Source organism: Falco peregrinus, chromosome Z (assembly GCF_023634155.1).
Source record: "Falco peregrinus isolate bFalPer1 chromosome Z, bFalPer1.pri, whole genome shotgun sequence".
In the NCBI taxonomy this organism is placed as follows: Eukaryota; Metazoa; Chordata; class Aves; order Falconiformes; family Falconidae; genus Falco; species Falco peregrinus.
In genome coordinates, this window is record NC_073739.1 from 7713139 (window position 1) to 7734149 (window position 21011).

Genomic DNA, 21011 nt, shown 5'->3' on the forward strand with positions numbered 1-21011 from the left:
GAACTCAATGTAATGGCAATTCTCCCACAGATGTAAAAAGGCCAAGAGCAGACCCTTATTCAGATGAAAATGATTTTCAGTGAAATGAACACTTTTGGCAGAGCTCTCTCTCAGTACGCTTTGGCTAAAAGGTACCATTTTCATAAAAACAGCTTTTCTTAGGTATAGTTACATAGGAAAACATGAGTTAATCTTATTTCTTTGTATACAAATTGTGAATAGAGGCAGTGAGTACATTATTTAGTTCTCTAGGAGTGTAGGATTTGTTGAAATAAACTGTTTAAATGGAATAGCACCTTACTCATAATCTACCTAAGCTGGTCAAAATTTTTCCCTTTACAGATCAGGAAATGCTGTTCAGAGAAAATCAAACTTCGATGTGGGAGCATGCCAATTTCATTAGAACTTAAAAAAACCCTCGAGGAATATAAACAGCTCGGTCAGCCAGTATTAAGGCTTTTGGTCACCCGTCCTCCCTATGAGTATCTATCAATTTCATATAGGGTCACTAACTCATCAGTACACGGTCTAGTGTACACAGGAGGTACATCAGGGTTCACAACCAGGGAGGAAGACTGCTGCCTATGAGGCAAAAATTAGACTGACACCTTTGCATCTTCAGCTTTGAAGACCTAAACTAGTATTGAGACAGAGCTCGACCACTCTCGTAGTCCTGTCTCATAAATTAAGCAGAAAGGGAAGACGTGTTGACGACTGATCAAATCAACTTTAATACCCAAATGTTTTCCACCCTGAAAGTTTAGGACAAGGAGGCTCAGGTGCTGCACTTTCCATTCAATTATTGTGTTAAATATTGGGTATTCTTCTTGAGTAGCACACTGTGTGTGCCCTATAGAACTGACCAGACCCTTTCAGCAGGTATCAGACCATGGTGCTCTCATCTTAGATGGTGTACTTCGTTGTCCTACAGGACTAGGAACACAATGAAGCTTATCAAGGTTCTCAGATGAAAGTGAAACACAATCTGTCACATTCCTCTGGGAATGGCCAGTAAATCTGCATTGTGTCAAGCCCCTCTATGTTACAGCTGAAGTGGGGAGACATGGGAAGTATCTGTAATTGCTAGTGCAGTCCCTGCCCTTACAAAGAGGCTTCCTCCACACTCTACAACCATCCGTAAGTGAACATCCAGCAGTGGCTGATAGCAAGCCAGCCTGACCACCTACCTAGCTTCACCTGACCCTGTAATGGGTTTGGCGGGGACAGGGCTCACTTTCCCCCAGCGGTCCATGGCTCTCCTGGTGCTCTGCACTGGTGGCTGAGCCTGTGTTGGTAACACAGCAATGTTTCGGCTGCTGCTGATCGGTGCTTGCACAGCATCAAGGCTTTGTGCTGGCTGGGCTCAACGCACCAGGATCGTCAGTTTCTCCCATCTTCTCACCATTCATTCTGACCTATTTTCTGCTCATAGCAAAGCTTCATTCCAAATGGATGTGAGCACCTGAAACTTTCCTCTGAATTAAGTATATATACACACACACACATTTCAAAGAATCACTTTTTTCAGACTCTAAGATACGTATATAAATTGTGCCCAAATTACTGTGACAAAACATAACCATCTGTGTTGTGGGAAGAGATGAGCTTAATTTGCACCATGGGAGATACTGCTAGACACTAGGGAAAAAAAAACAACCCTTTAATGGAAATGACAGTTAAGCACTGGAACCGGCTCTCTGGGGAAGTTGTAGAATATCCATCACTGCAGATTTTTAAGGACAGATTAAACAAACACCTGCCAAATACAGTTTAGCTGTCATTGTTCCCACTTTAGGGTAGGAAGACAAGTTTCCAGGCTGTTAATCCTATCTTCTTCACACCCACCCTGCACACAGGTAGAATTTTAAACATCCCAGACACCTGCAGTTCTGGCAAGTGATGTTCGGTCTGTCCACTGATACTACCTGCCCTGCCACTGGCCTCGTCCTTCCACAGACATTTCTGTTATCTTCCCAGTTCCTTGTTTTGTAATTTTTTTGCCTCCATTTCTCTCACTCAGCGCAGCAAGGATAAAACTTCCAAAGCAAGCTTGTGTGCTTTACCCTGTAAGTGAACAGCACCACCTGAAGCCGCTGTCCCTTACCGTTTTCTGAATTAACCTCCTGTAACCATACAGCAAATTGTACAGCGGCAGAGGGGAACACATGATTTTTCCTAAAATATTTACCGGTATCTTCAGATTCAGCCTGCTCTATATAAAATGAAATGCTCTTTGTCAAAGAGCATCCAAAGAAAGACTTCTGCTTAAGTTGATGCAATCAATTAATTATCAAAGGCAGGTAGAATTGTTTGACAGCTCTAAAAGCATGTTGGCTCTTCGCCTTCCCCATTTCCACTTATAATCAAGGGAAAGTTTTGATTGTGGCTGGAAAATACATTTGTCAGTGCTGAATTATAAATGCAGCTTCATCGACACCAAGTTTAGTATTTATGCTTTTGATTTTAATACCACTTCACATTAAAAAGTGCAAAAAGCAGTAACATTTTGTCTTTTTAAAACACTGGCAGTAAAGGCACGGCAAAAGTAATGAAATTTCACCATTAGAAGCTAAGAGAGGAATGAAGAGCAAGTACTTAGTTAAAGAGAACATAATTTTTAAACGAGAAAAAAAGAGTGCATTTAAACAGTCTCTTCTTTCTTCTTTTATCAGCTTTAGGCCTAGTAATGGTAAAGAAAAAATTAAGCTTTTTTTTTACTACTGTTTTTGACAGCATTTCACTGTAGACTACCAAAATGACGAGGAGACTAATTTCTAACTCAATTTTATGTTGTCAACATTTTAATAGGCTCCCTTCCCATATCCTTTCCTCAGCTATTGATAAAGTCTCTGTGCTGCAGAGAATTAGTAAATAAGAAGTCAGAATCGATTTTTTTTCTTGTTTTCTTAACCAGAATAAAAAGGAGAAAACAACTCTTCTCAATTAGTCTGCACTGGCTCCTGCTGGTAAGAGCAGTATTTTATTTCTCATCACAGTGATAGCTTGCACCTCAAGGATTCTGTAATGGAAATCACTTCAGCAATTAGCACCATTCATCTCACTGTCAGAGGTGGTGTTGACTATTAGTAATAAATTACCTTGCTTGCAAGCTTGGGCTTTTCTGTGCTCCTTTTACACCCAGACTGCAACATCTGCTTTAACAAATTAGATCTGGTACCCAGACAGTTTAGAAAGCAGGAGGGAGGCAGGATGTTTCTCTCCCTCACCCCAAAGAACGAGAGCCATCAGGGAAGCCTGCACCTTCAGCAGAGGAATTAAGGCAAGAAGGAAAACCCACCCTAAGGGAACACTGTGGTGGACATGGAGAATCACGGACGCAGAAGAGGTCAGATCCATGCAGAGAGAGGAAAGCCATTTTGCAGAGGTCAAAGTTCTTCCAATAGCTTTTCAAAAAGAAAAATGAAGCTAAATAATCCTCTGCTTGGTTTAAACGAATGGCTTACTATGCAGATCCTACAAGCACTGTCTCTTTGCTGTGGCACTTGTCTGCTAGCTCACACAATACCTAGCAAACTGAACCCCACCCCCCAGGAACTGAGGCATGAGCACATCGAGGTTATGGAGCAAACACCCAGCTCACAAAAAAGTGCATGAAACATTGAATAATCCACTTCCACCTTTACTTGATGTGTAAGGGATCTTCGTACAGATGCTGCAGTAGAAATGGAGCTGCTTCCCCTCCCGGACCAGGTGGCAAACAGCTCACCTGCAAAGTTGTAATCGCAGGCCACCAATTTGCTGTAATGCAACACCAAGCTCATGGTGGATGAAATAGAACAATCCATTCAAAACGGGATGCAAATTCTAACTTTCAGCAGAAGTTTGGGGGGGGTTGTTTTTATTTTTAATAAACAAACAGCTTTCTTTGTGTTTGGTTTTTTTGGGTTGTGTTTGGGGGTTTTTTTTGTTTGTTTTTTTTTTTTTTAAATAGCCCACAGGGAATCTCCTGTCATGGAAGACAGAAATTTTGAGTTTCCTTGCCACAGAGCAAGGACATAGACACTCTAACTTCAAAATCATTTGAATTTAATTTTTGCTAGATTCAGTGAAAGATGAGTACTCCCTCTGACCTAGACAGTACTGTGAGTAAGCTAGCTCCCATTAATTTTGATGAAGAGTATGTCTGGTATAAAGCAAATGTGACAGGGAAAAGTAAACAAACAAACAAAAAACACACCAAACCACCAAAACCCACAAGCAACATAAGAAAAAAAACCCTAACCACAAAAGCAAAAGTGGTGTTGCACTTTTGTAACACCACTTTTGCAACACTACTAACAAATATTTACAAACACAAGTTTACATACAAAGTAAGTGAAACGCACAGTGGCATTGACCTGCGTATCTCATGAGACCTTAACTTTGTCTTTAGGGTGCCATAGTGGGAGCAGTATTTGAAGTGGAGACTTGGAATTTGGCCAAAATAATTATCTGCAAGTGAATATCCAATGCTGTCATAGCGAAGGTTCGTTACTATTCTTTTCACAGCTACTACACGTGCCCAAGGAGCTACGTGCCAGGAAGGCAGCTCATGAATAGAAGCAGTGCCGTCAGGGTCTGCACTGCTACATCCTAGCTTCAAGCTACATATGTTACAGAAAAGGTACGCTTCCAGTACGTAAATTGTAGAGAGTAAAATATACTGCCATAATCTGTAACATCAAATTCGTTTACTAGAAGTGCCATTTTAAAGACTCCACAGAGCTAAAAATGCAAGTTTAGGAAACGTTGTATCTCTGAAACACGTCAATGTTATGTTTCTTCTCAGCTCTCAGGAGTGTAAGACAAACACTTCATGAAGAAGGATCTCCAATAGGGCACTGTATTATCTAATAGCATTAAGCACCTATTTCTAGACTTTTTTTTTTTAAATCTGCAAATTATGTCATATTTAATATTGATCATCCTGCGCACCAGAGAACAGCATTTTTTTTTGAAGGATTTTTTTGCAAATAAAAAATATTTTAATTTGTTTTCCTGACAGCAGAGCAAACATTTGGAACTCTGGAATACCCCCCCAAGGCAAATGAGCTCCTGTGGTTTAACTGAGACATTTCTGTACATAAACCACACAGAGCACATGCAAGATGTTGTACATGCATTACATCTCTTGGTAGAAGTATTACTTCAGCTGAGATGAACGTAGAAAAATGCAATATTTAAGTTCATACATTCGACATTTGCCAAATCTTTTTATAAGCCCCTTTGCAGAAAATGACAGCTACTGAATGAAATGTTATCAAATGTAATGAAGGAGAGCTCGGATAAATAATTCACTTAAACACCTCTGAAAAATTCCCAACTACCACATTGTGCCATTCACTCAGGATTATTGAAGCTCACGATTCCATCAGTTTGAAGTATGGGAAAGTTCTTAATAAACTAGATTTACAAACAATCATCCAACACATCTGGCACATCAGGAGTTAAAGCATCACTTTCATGATGCAAAACAGCTCTGCCCTTCACCACCCTCACAGCTTTTCATAAACTCTTCAGAAGTTTGAGCATCTTAAGATATTTCAGGAAAAGTTACATGAACCACATGAGAGTCAAAATACTATGCATCATCACCAAGTATCTTTGCTTCACAGATTTCAAAAAGAAAACAGAGATCAAGCACAGTCCTGCATCACAGAAGTAGACTGTGTGAAAATCCCATCCATAACCCCAGAACTGTGAACCATGCTCTTTTTTTTTTTCCTAAAGGTTACAAATAGTGTGCAAATATTTGTCAGTGAGCACTATATACAACACTGTTTATTAATAACCTTCTATTAAAATCGTTGCATCAATGTACTAGAAAAGTAGAACACTTTACAAAATAAGTGAAAACACCCCACATAGCTATTTCATTTTTCTCATGTTAACACCTATACATGAGATCAAAAAACCCACATCTACCACACCAACCAAAGACTGTCAGAAATCTTAATTCTATTTTTAATTATACAGATGTAATAAGAAGGCTTAAAACTTGAAAGTAGCAGGGCAGCATTAGGTAAGAGTGGCCAGAAAACTACTGAGAAACTACACGTATCTTTTTTGAGAAACGTACAGTAAAAAGGCAAAAAGGGATTGTATTTCACTACAGACAAACTGCCAGTCTTTCCCTAGTGGAAAAGAGCATACTCGGCTCCTTTTTCATCACTCCCGTGACTCCTTACAGGAGAAAAGCCACACGCTGAATTTGCCTGAAGAGGCACCTGAAGAGCTGTATGAAGCGGAGAGCAAGGATGGCTTCTCAGGCACTCGAAAGCCTGGCTATCATCGTCATCTGTGCACGTCCAGCAGTCAGGGAAGTTTGTCTTTGAGAAGCACCAGTGTGAAGACTCTCACACAAAAAACCTCTAATCAGTATGAGGAGTAAGTAATAGGAAAATGAAAGTTACCCATTGGCATGAATTCTGTTAACATTAACACGTAAGCTTTGAAGAAATTTTGTATATGTGAGAAATAAAAGGGTTTAGAAAAAGAACCAGGAAATGTTTGCAACTTATATGAAGATACTAGATGATTTCAAGATAGGCTAAAATGCTGTAACAAAGTTGAGAGGTTTAATGATTACATTAAAAGCTCAACAGTTTCATGATTTTGATTTGATGAAACACAACACAATGTCATGAAAACACAATTTGAAGGAGAATAAATCCTGTGTCACCAGCTGGCAGTCCTAGATGGCTGGTTTGGTAAAATATCATTGTTCTCCTTAAAAAAAAAACAACAATAAAGCAAGCCAGAAGACCACATGCTAAAAGTTACCTTACTTGATCTTTTCCAACTCTTCCTCATTAGCATTGTCTGAAAATAAAATAGAGCATTTTAATTACCTTTTTCTCTGCAACACAGAAAAGGAGGCCAACTGTCTCCAATGGGACAATCCACATTTAACCACGACTACAACTGAAGCAGCAACACGTACACTCCAGCGACAACTACACAAGACTAAAATAAATCCAGACATCTAGCAGCACTGTGCGCACCCAGGCACACTTTTCTAGGTGGTGTAAATGTCTCATTTCCCAAGATAATGCATTATGTGAAATTGAAAAAAAAAAAAAAAAAAAAGAAGAAGAAAGAAAGAAAGAAAGAAAGAAAGAAAGAAAAAATTAGATAAGCAAATGAAAAAAATGAATGTGCTCTTTCTGACAGTGACTTCAATTTTGACTGATACTTGAATGGCAGTTTTTTTAATATTAATGTACTCAGATTTTTTGGAGCACTGCTGTTTAGCTCACAGATGTAGCCACATAAGAGAAATCCTATATAAGGCTCCTTGGACAACATCCATTTATTACAAACTCCTTCAGGTTATCACTGCTAATTGATTTCACAGCAGTAAAAATAGCTCTTTGGTTTGGTAATTACCAAATATTTTTTTGGTAATACCAAAAAACCCAAACCAGAACAAAAAAAACGCACCTTGACTCTTTCCAAAACCCAAACTGCAGTAGCCCTATCCCGTTACCTAAATAACCTGTAAAACCTTGGCACTGCTAGAGACAGTGCTCTGACATGGCAAAGTGTCCAGAGACACAGATTCTTATTCACTAAATAAAAGACACATATGGTCAAGACAGATGTAGACAATTTATCTGTGAACACAACTGTTGCTTAAAGCAGTTCTGTGGAAACAGATAAACTAATTTATAAGATTTAGTAACATTTAGCAGCCTGTTGCTGAGACTGAGCAAGAATACACCAAAGGCCATTAATTTATACTGAGACTTTTTAATGAAAAACTAACATGATTTTTATTCTTTATTAACTACTGCAAAAACACCTTCTTCTGCAGTTAATGGAAATAAATTTTGAAATGCAAAAGTTTTCCTTACTAGAAAATAAAAGAATTACACAGGGAAAAAATTAAAATGGGAGAAAATGCTTAGGTTTTATATTTTTGAAATATCCAGAAATTCTTAAAATAGACACTTTTTTTTAGAGAAGAAGAACAAGCAGCTGCTGAGGAAAATTTTGAAGTTGCTATGGACCATTAAAGCCTAAAGGCTCTGCCGTTAAGTTGATGAGATGATTGTAGCACTGTGACTTTGGAAAACATACATAGACACTAAATGTTTTATAAAGCTGGAGAAAGCCACATAACTCATTTTTCCACGGGAGGCACACAAGAATTAAGCAGCTTGAGGCCCACAGCAGACCCTGGAGAAACCCCTTAAGTTCCTGGGTCCCATCCAGCATAGCACAGCTTCTCCCTTCCTCGCCACTGCTGAACCCTATTAAGCTACAACTCAGAGCACAAACTCAGCTTCATCGGGCTTCGGACCAGGCGGTGAGCAAGGAGGAGAATATGGCCCGACTGCTGAATTAACCACATATCAAATATTATTTGAACTCTGAGAAGTTCAGTTTAAGTACAGAAGCGTATGACCATACTTGTTGAGTGCATCAGCATCATCGCCAGCTGCAGCAGGATAAGCTGAAGCCATCATAACAATCCTTAAAAGCCAATAGAACAAATACATTGCAGATTAGGATGGATGATCTACATGGAACTTTTTCATCTGAAAATATTCCATACACTGACTCCATTTCTGTCATTCTTTTTTTCTACATTATTATTCCTCTGGCAAAGAAAAAAAAATGTTCCATTATTTTCATATGAAGCAAAAAAATATTACATGTTAATTTGGGATAAACTATTTCAGGAAAAAACAACGCCATGAATTTTATTCTCATTACAACATCCAAGTAGCACTCATGGGTTTATTTTAATTTTCTACACTACTCAGGCCATGGGCAGTGGTGGAACAGTAGTCCCCAGCCCCCTCTGGCCCCAAGGCAACAGCTCTCATCAAGCCACCAACTTTTCCATTTCCCACAGCCGAGAGCTGCCCCTAAGGCCAAGGCTGGGAAGCACTGCCGCAGAGGGGAGAGGGGAGACATGCAGCTCCGATGAACTCACAGGCACTCTGCAAGTTCCCCAGTGACGACATCTGCGCACTGAACTCTGCTGGAGAAAAGAGCCAGAAAAACTCACATGCACTGCAGCACCATCATCGCAACAGCAAACACCGAGTCTGCAGACATCACAGACACATTTTTAACCGGCACGCATGCAGCTACAAATGACACAAACATGCACAGCACTACATGTATCCAAAGGGAAATATTAATAGAATTGTTAGAATTAAAGAACAGAACAAGCTTCAGTGGAGCAGGTGTAAGAAAAAATAATTAAGTCATTACTAGCTCTGACTTCTTTCAAACTGGTCATCAAAAGGAGGAATTAGCAAAAAGGAAAGTCTATCATAAACACATTATTTAAAAAAAAGTTTAAAATAATAAGAATTTTTTAGAGCTCACAGGTTTTAACATCTTTATATACATATACTTTTCCCATACTTATTTCACATCACCTTAGTTTCCACTAGTTATTTAACCTATCTCTCCTCTCAAAGCAAAATAGTTAAAGATACTGCATTAACGTGCAGTATTGCTAACAGCACAGAGCAAATGCAAATGAATTATCGGAACTAGTGCTACTGCAACTTAATTGTGTCAGGCTGGGAATAGATTACACTTTTCACGGACACTAAAGGCATTTTTATTTTTACAGTTGTGCAAGAATAATTCATTCATCAGTTCTGACTCACAGTTTAAGATTGTTCAAAAATCACAACAAATCAGATTGCCTTCATCTGTCAAAATGATAGGACTTCTATTCACGTACACAGTTTGCATGAGATATTACAAGATCATTACTTTAAAAGTTCCCATTTTTATGCCTTTAGAACAAGCACTAGGTCACAAAAGGCAAAGATACTTCATACAAGATTTGCTAGAAGTTTTGGTTTGTTCACCTGCCCATACTCTTACATTACTATTCCATGATAACTCCAGGCTACTTCTGCATTTTTTTGCAATAAAACACACCAGAAAAACCAAATAATGCGTTATTTATGAAACCAGTATACTGTATCTCTTTTAATTGAAACCACATCCAGTAGTTTTCTACTGAAAAACACAAATTGTAAACTGCTTAAGCACTGTTTTCCACAATCCACCAGGACTCAAAGGTAAATACTCCTCTATCCTAGCCTGCAATGTAATTTTACATACAGTTGCACAAATATATGCATACATTAGTATTCTGAACCGACACCTGAATCCAAAGATGTAAACTGTTCTTGATCCTAGGAAACAGGACCTTCTAGCTATAGATTCTAAAGAGCATCTCATTGGTCAGCATACAGAAAATCTGCATTTCATCAGAATTTCTTCCAGAAAGATAAGGAAGAGAATGCTCCCCTGTAGACCAATCTCCCTCTCATCTCTGCACACCTCAAGGCTTCGCAAAAAGATAGTTCCACCCCAAACAAAATAAACTATTGCTCCGTCAAACTGACTGCTGATTTTCCAAATCATTTGTAATTACACCTCTCTCACAGGCAGGTGGCAATATGCAACAAGGCACCCGATTTTGTACCATTTCACTTCAAACTTCTAACTGGGTATCCTATCCTCCAGCAGTGTCAGTATTTCTCATGCAGTGTGACAGGTTGCATCTTCCTGTAACACAGAGTACGTTATTTTGATGTGCCATGCCAATAAAACGTGCTGCTACGAGACCTGTTCCTTAGCTACACAATAGCATCGTCAGAAGACGCACTTCCCTTTATCAGCACATCAGTGCGTGACCTCCAAAACACTCTCAGCAGCTCCAGCTCAGGCAGTGAAGAGATCTCCCTGGAAAGTCTAATCTGCATCAAAAAGTCACCGAAATGCAACATCACAAACAGCAAGTCTTGTTCAACAGGGCTGGGTTTGGATTATGGCTATAGAGCTACCCAAAATACAGGATCAGGCACAATGCTGCTGCTACAGCTACGTCTGAAAGCTGGCATGTCTTTTGTTGAAGCTATTCCCTTTTTCATTTCCCCAATGATCTTAATAAACTCTCTTATTTTAAATATATGGAATTCAAGTAACTGAAGTTTTAGTAGTAGTTAATTTCTGAATTCTTCAGCTTGATTTAACCATTTTATACCATTCACATGTGACGACATGTGCAAGCAATTTAAGAGTTACCACCTGAACAAATTAAAACTTATTCAGAAGAAAACTGATTTGTAAAATGTAGGCTATATAGAGTTATCAAACCAACAGGATTTAAATACATTTGCAACAACTTAGGGGAAAAATGCATGTCACATGAAGAGGCTGTGCTTCTGTGCAGCAGCTATCACAGCATATTTAAAGGTGCTCACAGATTTTTATCCATATACTTCAACTATGCTATTTGAATTATTACCTATATGGAGATATCCAAGTAGAAGGGAAGCAGTACCCATTCAAACAGCATGCTACACAGATTGGGAAGGTAGGAGTTGCTTTAATTACTACTTTATACGGTGCACATTTCCAGAGTGGATAAGAAGTAGCCTCCATCCTCTAACGTAAGATTTGAAAATTTATTGATCTCAACCATATTAAATTCCATTAAAATTATCCTTATTATTACAAGACCTTTAAAAATAACCAAGGACAACAGTTTAATTGGAGCAATATATTTTATAATATCTACTCCTTAGACAGTAAATAAAACCTAATAAATAAATAAATAAGTGTATGGTAACTGAACAAAAGATAATTGTGCCTTGAATTATTAAAGCCCTAACAAATTCATATATAGCAATTCCATACTGATTTTGTAAGTCATCTTCCCTGCATTGACACGAATTCTTTGATTTTATTGCAGCTTTGTTAGAAGCGCTCTGAAATCCTTATCTTGGGAAAGACTGGTTTCTAATAACTACGGATCTTCAGATTACAAATCAGAAGTTTAATCTGAATCTTGGGCATTTTCAGAATGAAGTTCCATGGAACAGTTGGATGGGAAGAAAAACTGGACCCTTGAGCTGAACTACAGGTCTTAGCTTAATAAGCAGAAAGCTAATGAAATGTGTAACAGCACAAACCCAGCTCCTCCTCTATTACAACCAGCCAGATGGGTATGAAAATGTTGCTAGCCAGCAAGTCTATGGCGCTCCCATTACGTTTGACGTTCAGTTGTGAATTCACCAAGTGAATACCCATATGAAAGCCAATGTTACACTGCAGTGTCTTAATTTCACTTTCTCACCAGTGATTTTCTTGAGCGTTTTTTGTATAACAGTTGAAAACACAGTGGCACAGTAGCTATCCCTACCTGTATGATAAAAAAAACCCCCACAACTAACGTGCTGTCCACATAATGGTTTCCCACATAAAAATATACCATTCCTGTGCTGCGTGGTTTGGGATTATGGCAGGATAGTGCCAAAGCCACTTGGAAAAACAGGGCTGTTACCAGCTGACTCTGAAATGCTGGTCTTACCCAAATACACACACACACAAAACACAAGCCTGGAATGAAATACATTTTTCAATTTAAGTGATAAACACTTTTGCGGTGCAAATTTGCAGTATAGTATTCTGAGTTGTAAGGACAAACATATTGCTAAAAGGAAGACAAATACACTATACACTGTTCAAATAAACTTCTGCATGTTACTGCCATATTTCATTATTTTTGTTAATTTCTAACAGAACGCCATGAAGAAAATTAATAGATAAGAAACCTAGTTTCAAAACTGTACATCTTTGTCATACCAAATACCAAACACCTACTAGGCTATTTAATAATAGCTAGGAGAAAAGTTGAAGAACATTACAACCTGCCAGTACTCCTCCAGTATGTAATAGGATTATGTGTCACATTGCAGCACACAGAAACATCTATATTCTTACAAAAGCCATATAGTTGACCACATCCATGGAAAATTTCATCAGGTTAATACTTTTTTCTTGGCCTCCCTGAAGCCAAAGGAATCCGTATTATTTGACAGCCTCTGAGTGAGATGTCATTTCTTGTATTTCTGTCACAGTTGTACTATTGCTCATCAAACATCAACTGACAAAAAGCTGTAACATACATCCAACTAGAGAATTTCACAACTAACAAGACCCATAAAATGGAAAGCATTTTCACTTACAACTAAACAGCTCAGAAAACTAAGATTAATGAAGGAATTACAATGAACCTAGGAACCCACACAATTTTGTAATTGAGGTCTAGTCATGAAATTGGAACACATCAAAGAATACATCATCATTAGATGTCAAAAAGCAGAAATACTACCTTTATTCCAGATTGTTTATTTTCAGTGTGGAGTAGGATTAAAATGTTCTCACCTAGAGATGGCAGCACTAGGTCCAAAATTCTTCACTAGTGGTTTTCTGGTATTTTTACTTATTAATGAGTAACATTCACCTGCGACTAACTTTATCTGAAACTGCTGAACATTTATGTTCCATCTGGATCCCTCAGTACTGTCTCGGGGAGGATCCAGTTCAGATGAAGTATGCTGTACTATACCAGAAACACTGTTCGTCATTATTTTAAGAACTGGAAAAATCAAATCAATCTCAGAATATGTGGTTTACTCTTATGCATTATGTCATACGATCATAAAACAATCACAAGAGTGATGACATATTAAAATATTTAAAATTACCACTTCTCGCTGTTCTCTAGGAGCCAACAGAACTGATAACAATATACTTCCCAGATCATGGTGAGGGTAACGAGGATCCTTCAGACTCAAGGTAACATCTGTTTGCCTAGGAGACAAAACCACATTTTTGTAAATGTACTAACTAAACAAATAAATAAAATTTAAAAAATGCATTTATTTTGATTTCAGGCTCTCAGATATTAAAATTTTCGAATCATGAGAATTAAAGGCATCTGCATTTATAGGTAACTGCTTACAAATGACGTCACAAATATATCCTCTTTCTACTTTTAAGTACTGCAGTCTAAACACTCATAAATAAATAGTAAATACTGCTACTCAGTGTTAGGCAATTATACATACTGAAGTGATTAAAACTGAACTGCAATATTAATGGATTTAAAAAACGGAAAAAAGTTGAACAGTAGGTGGTAATGCTGTGAATTAAGATAATACAAAAACAATATTAAAGCGGTTATAAAACCAGTGTCTCTCCATAGACACCGTAAAAAAATGTTCAGTTAATGTATTGTTAACATTCCTATTACAGTAATTCCCTAAACATAAGTGGGTCTGCTCAGCTAGTTATATGTGGTGTAGGTTTACATAATTATTTTCCAGCATAATATTCTATTTGCAATTCCACAGACATGATATTAGCAGATAACCATAAAGAATTACTCTGTAGCCTTGTTTGTGCCATACCTGTTTAATTCCAATGAAGTGAGATCCAAAAATGCGGAACCAATAAAGTCATCTTGAAATCCAAAGTCATAGTCAAAGACCTAAGACGCAAGGAGATAAAAGCACTTTTCACTGTTAGAAATCTTTCCTCATTATTTTCTGGTGTTATGACTGGTGCTTGAAACTCCTGTTCCAGAGTCACAGCTCCACGTTCCTCACCTGTTAAACCAGGACTATCTAAAATTAACCTGAAACTTTCTGGCCACAAAATCAAGTTTGAACTTGCTTATGTAAAAGTCAGAAAGTGTCATGTATAGACACAAGGGTATGCTACTACCAGGCTGCATATGAACAACATCCGTTTTCTAAGAACAACAGAAGTGTTTTTATAAACATAGGCACTAAAAGAAGGAAGATCAAAAGAATAGGTAAAGTTAATGAGAATCACTGATTTGCTACACATTGATACCTTCATCAGTTTTGCAAAATACAGGCAAGAAAGTGGGATATGGTTGTGGAAATTGGGTTACTACAGCATTGGCATCAGTATTAGGAATAATAAAATTGTACATTTTGAAGGCTGTGTAAGTTTCTAGGGTTAAGAAATATTACAATCTAAGATGAAAACTTAAAGGATATGTGTAAGGAAATAGTGACATTCATTACTCTACTACGAGGAGCCTGACCTGGCTACCTAAAAGAGACATCATCTGGACAAATTCACTGGCATCCAAACTGGAACCTGTGGCTAGTATGTGAAATGGTATTGCTGATTTGAGATAGATTATGCCTTCTCAAATCAGAAGAAAAAATAACAAATAAACTGGGGATGGCTTTTGCAGGGAAATCAACAAAAAAGGTGGACTGCAATAAAAAAAAAAAAGTTGTGACACAAAATTACAAAAAAAAGGGGGGGGGGGCAGCAAAAGTCAATCAGTGAAATGAAATTTCTAGGTAAGTTAAGTTTTCTTGGCAAACACTGTCGTGAGAATTTCTGGGGGCCAAACTATACCTTCAGGTCTTCCTTAAGAGTGACACTTGTGAACAGCTAGTAATGAGAACATTTAACTGCGACATGACAGGTTCAAGGTCTTAAATTTTTATGTAAATACTTCAGCGGTCATGTAACAGAAGCTCTTTTCCAGGAGGCAGTTAAAGCTCTTCATCTTCTACAAACAGTCTAACATGGTTGGGGTTAGCGGAGCAGTGACAGCAATGCGCAGCCCCAGGGCTGCAGACCCACAGGGCTGAAGGAGGCATCCGAACACGAGTCTCTCGTATGCACTGATCTACCTGAGCATGTACCCTCGTTATTTTCTCCAGCTAATATTCATTGAAATGGGGAAAGAAAACGAACGATGCAATCTCAGTTTATGTTGCCAAGTAGAATTGCTTTCTGCCCTGACAAATTATCGAGACAAAAACACCAAATAAACATTTGCAGCTGACAGTACAATTTAATCATTTCTTAAAATACCTGAACAAGCTATAAAAACCGAAATACACGGTGTGTTCAGAGCACAAATATAGATAGACATTATAGAAAACTAAAAAGTAAATACACACCCCTCTTCCCCTGTGACCCTGTTGGGGGGCTGGTGTCTGGTCCTGCCAGTGAGAGGGCCGGGGGGCACAGGGAGCTGGGAGGGGACACAGCCAGGACAGCTGACGCCAACTGGCCAGAGGGACAGTCCATACCATGGGGCATCCTGCTCAGTACAGAAATGGGGGGGTTGGCCGGGGCCAGCCGATTGCTGCTGGGAGGCTGGCTGGGCATCACTCTGCGGGGGGCCAGCAGCTGGATGTGCATCACCTGGGTTTTCTGCCTTCCCTTCGGATTTCATTCCTCTCGTCTTCTCTCTCCTTTACATTGTAATTGTTGTCGTTATTACTATCATTATGGGTTTCATTTTATTTCAATTATTAAATTGTTCTTATCTCAACCCTCAGGTTTCACACTCCTTCCCAGTTCTCCTCCCCAGCGCTCTGTGGATGTGAGCAGTGACCTCGGCGGTGAGCGAGTGGCTGCCTGGTACTTGGTTACCAGCTGGGGTTAAACCACAATAAGCATAAATAAACCGAAACAGGTAGCTACGTCCTAAGTGTCTTCTTTGAATCTACTTCTTTCTTTCACAGTGTTGGGAAAGCCTTCACTCCTTATGAGTCATTAAATTTAATAAGGGCAGAAAAATCTCAATTGAGAACTAGAATTAACTTTACACTTTTCTAATAATGATGTATTTAATCTGAGCAGAACACATGCAACTTAGTACAGATAGACACTCAAAGGCTGTTTAAGCAGCATTCATCTACTAAAAAAATCTACAATTTGATGTTTCGGTTAAAATTGTCATGTATTTCAGATTAAGACTGATACTGATTTGTAGCATTGTATCCTTTCAGAGCAGTTAAAAGGATTATGTAGTGAAGACAGAAGTTTCCTTACTTTCTCAAAGTATTTTTGACCTACATATGTTCTCATTAGAACCTTAAGACTACAGTTTCTCTGACATCACTTTTAAAAATTTTCATCTATTTTGTTTTACAAAATTAATCACTTTTGGATACAGAACACCGTAAACTACTGGGATCAGAAAAGGGCCTTTCCATGCCACACCTATAAAACAATGGTCACAGGTTTTCTAGTTTCCAGTCCGATATGGATAGCTAAGAAGCACTAGTGCCACTGCTGCTAATTACTGTGGGCATTGTTTGCCTCTCTTTCGTTTAAGCTCAAGCTATCTGCTATTTTTGAGTAAGTGATGTCTCTGTTATGACAAAACCATCCTCACTTGTGATATAATAAGGACAGTTACAATGTGAAAAAAGAGCATAAAGCATTATGAAACACATAAGCAAACCCAGTGTGTTCAGGTACAAACAGAAGGAAACCCCAAACCCAAGGAACCAGGCACACATCCTGATAAATTCTCAAATTAACCCCAGCAAAGGATTGCTTTTAATGGGACAGATTACGTTTCATGTCAGAATCCTGCAATGTTATTTCCATTAAAAAAAGGGATGTCATCATCATGAAACACAGTTTACTTTCTCCATTCTTCTCCTAAGATCACACACTATAGCATACTACTATACTAAAGTAGTATAAAACAATTATGGCCTGCAATAAACAAAAGTGCCTATATTTACCTTTTTTGGAGGGGCAAGGGAGAACGTTGACACGATCATTCTACAGATGTGATTTCAGTAATTTTCACCTTGAAGTAGTCTTTAGTAAGGCGCTATTGCATAACAATTTTTTTCAGTATACAAACATTACAAATTCCATGTTCTTTCAGTAACTTCTCTATTGTAATTTGACAAACATATGTAAGATAGTGTCTCACCTTTATATACAATGGTTCTCTTAGGCTATCTATAAGAATCCAAGCTTTTTCTTCCCACACAGGATTGAGGTTCTTGTGTATTGTTTTACTTCTAAACACTTCCTTTCCTCCAATTTTGAACTTGACATATGGGTCACTGGTTCCTGTTAAAGACAAATATATACTCTTAATTATGTTCTAATACATTAAGGGAATGGAGACTACATTACCTTAAACAGAACTAAATTAAATTCCTACTGATAATCAAATGGAAAACAGCAGCTGTGGAAAGAATTGTTTTATTGTTACAATTTATTATTTTCCACAGTCATTACTCACATAATTCACCGTGTTAACATCAAATGGGTGCTTGCATCACTTTGTTGTTTGCAATCCATACTCAAAGTCATACACGAAATACTGGCTTTGGCAGCATAGTTTTTAGTTAACAGAATTATGTCCTTATTAGGACTAGGATTTTATGTTAACACAATCACAAAAATTAGATTATAAAGTTAAAATTATTTCTGTAAAATATTAACCTAATTATCTTATGCTTTTGAAAAGGCACAGGCTCCACTGCACACCACTAGTGTAACTCTTCATTGACTTTACAGCGCGCGGGCTTCCCTCTTCCATGCGGACACACTTCCTACAACACTCACCAAGAGCAAATCAACTCCAAAGTCAGTCCACAAAGTTCCTGTGCTTCCCACAGCAGCCACCCACCCGCAGGAGAGCACGGGTCTATGCCCCCTGATACAGCCAACAATGATCAGCTGTGACCAGAAAGGCAACCCTGATGGGAATAATGGAAAGAGGAACGTTAAACGTGGCATGAATGGAGAACAGACGGGACGTGGCTGTGGAAGTGTCAGAAGAAACTACGTGGTGGGAGGGGGACTCTTGGGGTGGCATGCGCTGGCGGCCACCCAGAAGCACATCTGTGTCCCCTCCTCGAGACGCCCATGTGGGGAAGCAAAAGGATGGCCAGCAAACACCTGATGGCGCACACAGAGGGATGACAAGCCTGAGAGAAATCTCCGCCAGCTACCAGAAGGTACAAAATGGCACATCCAACACCACCACGGACATGCCCACATGACCAGCAGGAGCCCTGGGGACGTTAGGAGGACCCATTAGCTCACGTCCTTCTCCTCCCCATCAGGCATGACCCAGACAGTTCATCTGTGCTTATGAATGTGGGTATGTGGGTGTGAGAGCGCAAAAGCAAATAACCCAAATCAGGTTTGTTTTCAAATAAAACCACTTTCCCCTGCCACAAGGTTTCACACTGAGACTTAGGTTGCCGTTACCACACTACAATGCAACTTCCCACAGCCTGACCTCAACTCCGTGCTCTGCTGACAGCCACACGTGGGAAACAGAGGGAACCCAGCGGAAGGACAGGGGCAGAAGGGGCCAAATGCCTCTTCCACTTGTGTCCAGCAGTCCCACCATGGAGAGCAGTGGCTGAGCATCACGAGGGTGCCCTTGGTGAATGCTGCTGTAGGAGCACCTGCCACGCTCGCTGCTGCCCCGCTGCTGCCCACTCCCCTCTGCCAGCAACAACATTTCAGGAACCGGCCAGCAAATGGATTTGGGAACTGGTCCAGCTTAGAAAGACAGTCATTTTGCAGCTGGATGGACTGCGGGGCACAGCTGCAAGGCACACAAGTTGTGCCTGCAATGGTCCTCATGAAACCACTGCCCCCATGGTGGACTGAAGAAAGACTATTCATCTTTTCCTGCGTATTTTGGTTACAAAAAATACAATTAAGTCTTTAAACAAAAGAAAAAAGCTGGATAGAGGATTCAAACTAACACTTCCCCTAAAGTGCCAATTGGTAAGGTTTCATTGTTATGCAAGTGAAATAGATTTTAATGAAAAATATTGGATGGGATTAATATTTCTATTTCTCTCTCAGCCATCTCTAAGCCTTAATAGTATTTGAGTCTAATTGATCCAATTAAAATAAACAATAATTCAATATTTGAGTCGAATCGATCCAAGACTATCTTAAGATAAACAATAATGTAGCACAAATAATAATTACACCTTCATGAGCAACAGTAAAATTATAAGGCAGACTTCTTTTATACTCACTTTTACTGCTTTTCGTGAGACCTGCATATCCTAAAGGTTTGTGTTTACATCCAGTGGGAAATTAGCTTTTTTTAAAATTGCGACATGCTCTTCTAAATATAAAGGCTGGTGTGACCAGCTCTCTTTGCACTATTTGATGCGGCCACAAGATGACAGTACTCTTTACCTAAAAATATATATTACTTTCAAAGAAGCTACAGGGGCAAACTGTGATCTCACAAGCGACAGGGTTACGGTCATTCTCTTCAGTAATTACTGGAGCAGAACTGCAGTGGCATAAAACTGTTTAGCACAATTAACATGTTCTTTCATTATTCAAGTAATGTTCGTGCTTTTTAAGGCAAAGATCAGACACTTGAATTAATTTTGTGAAAAACAAGGAATACTTGGAACATGGACACCAACAGCAATTTCAGGCATCACTCCTCTGCAAGCCGTCATTCTCTCATCGATTTTCCTCACTGTTGCCTTGAAGGACAGACATCAGAAATGTCAAAAACGGTTCTGAAATTTGAAATCAATGTAAAATGCTGTTGTGAGATACGTACTCAACGCATAGTTTAGGATCCAGATGTCAAATAATTTAATATTAATTCATTTTCACCTGTAAATGTAATAGTACGGTGGGTCAAATATTAGTTCCATCCACAATACACTGCAAAACTTAAAGTGTTTGTACCTCCATGCTACGAATGCTGAGAACCACTAAGAACTTTGCTTCAACACATCCCTACTTTAAAGCTGAGAACTCACTAGGTCAACTTAGTTAAAAGCTCCATGCCCTTCCAGATCTTTTCCATTCCTTGTAGAGACTTAAGAGTATATGTATAAAGAAAGGCAAGATTTAAAAAAAAAAAAATCTAATCTGCCACCATGCAATCATTCAGTAAAACAAAACTTTTACCTAATGGGAGGGCACATGGAGCAGAACAGAAACCAAAACTTTGCCTCTTTCAGTTCTGCTGAAATGCATCGTCACCTCCAGCACTGCTCTGTCTCACAGGGTCCCAACTTGAAGTGTATTATATTTCACATGTAATTTTAATACATTAATTATGAATTCATATTAATGTTACACTATTAAAAGCACATCAAGTATATTTTTATCTATTTTTAAAATACATTGCATAATAACATACTGATACCTAATTTTAATCAACATCAACAATCCAATTCATATTATTTCTGCTCTTTTAAAAAAAGAAATAAATTCAGTTTACTTGGGACCTTCCTGTGAACAGTGGTTACAAGGTCACTGCACAAAACCAGAAAAATCGAAGACCCCTCAGACCGAGCCTGTGAGAACCTGACATCCATCATAGATTCTTGTTAAGTCTTAGACTTCTCCTTGGTCTC

The 21011-nt window shown here is 38.7% G+C and overlaps 1 protein-coding gene across 9 annotated transcripts in view; it reads right to left on the minus strand.

The window, feature by feature from the left end:
* MCTP1 (multiple C2 and transmembrane domain containing 1) overlaps nt 1-21011 on the minus strand; it is a 277869-nt gene that overhangs the window by 137216 nt on the left and 119642 nt on the right. For 7 of the 9 annotated variants that reach the window (XM_055791713.1, XM_055791715.1, XM_055791721.1 and 4 more), the window contains exons 3-6: nt 17570-17712; nt 14244-14323; nt 13539-13644; nt 6784-6822 (exon numbers count right to left, since the gene is read on the minus strand). In XM_055791713.1, coding sequence (XP_055647688.1) covers nt 6784-6822; nt 13539-13644; nt 14244-14323; nt 17570-17712 — 368 coding nt within the window. The remainder of the gene's footprint in view (nt 1-6783; nt 6823-13538; nt 13645-14243; nt 14324-17569; nt 17713-21011) is intronic. The other 2 variants (XM_055791716.1, XM_055791714.1) reach the window with 1 other exon arrangement.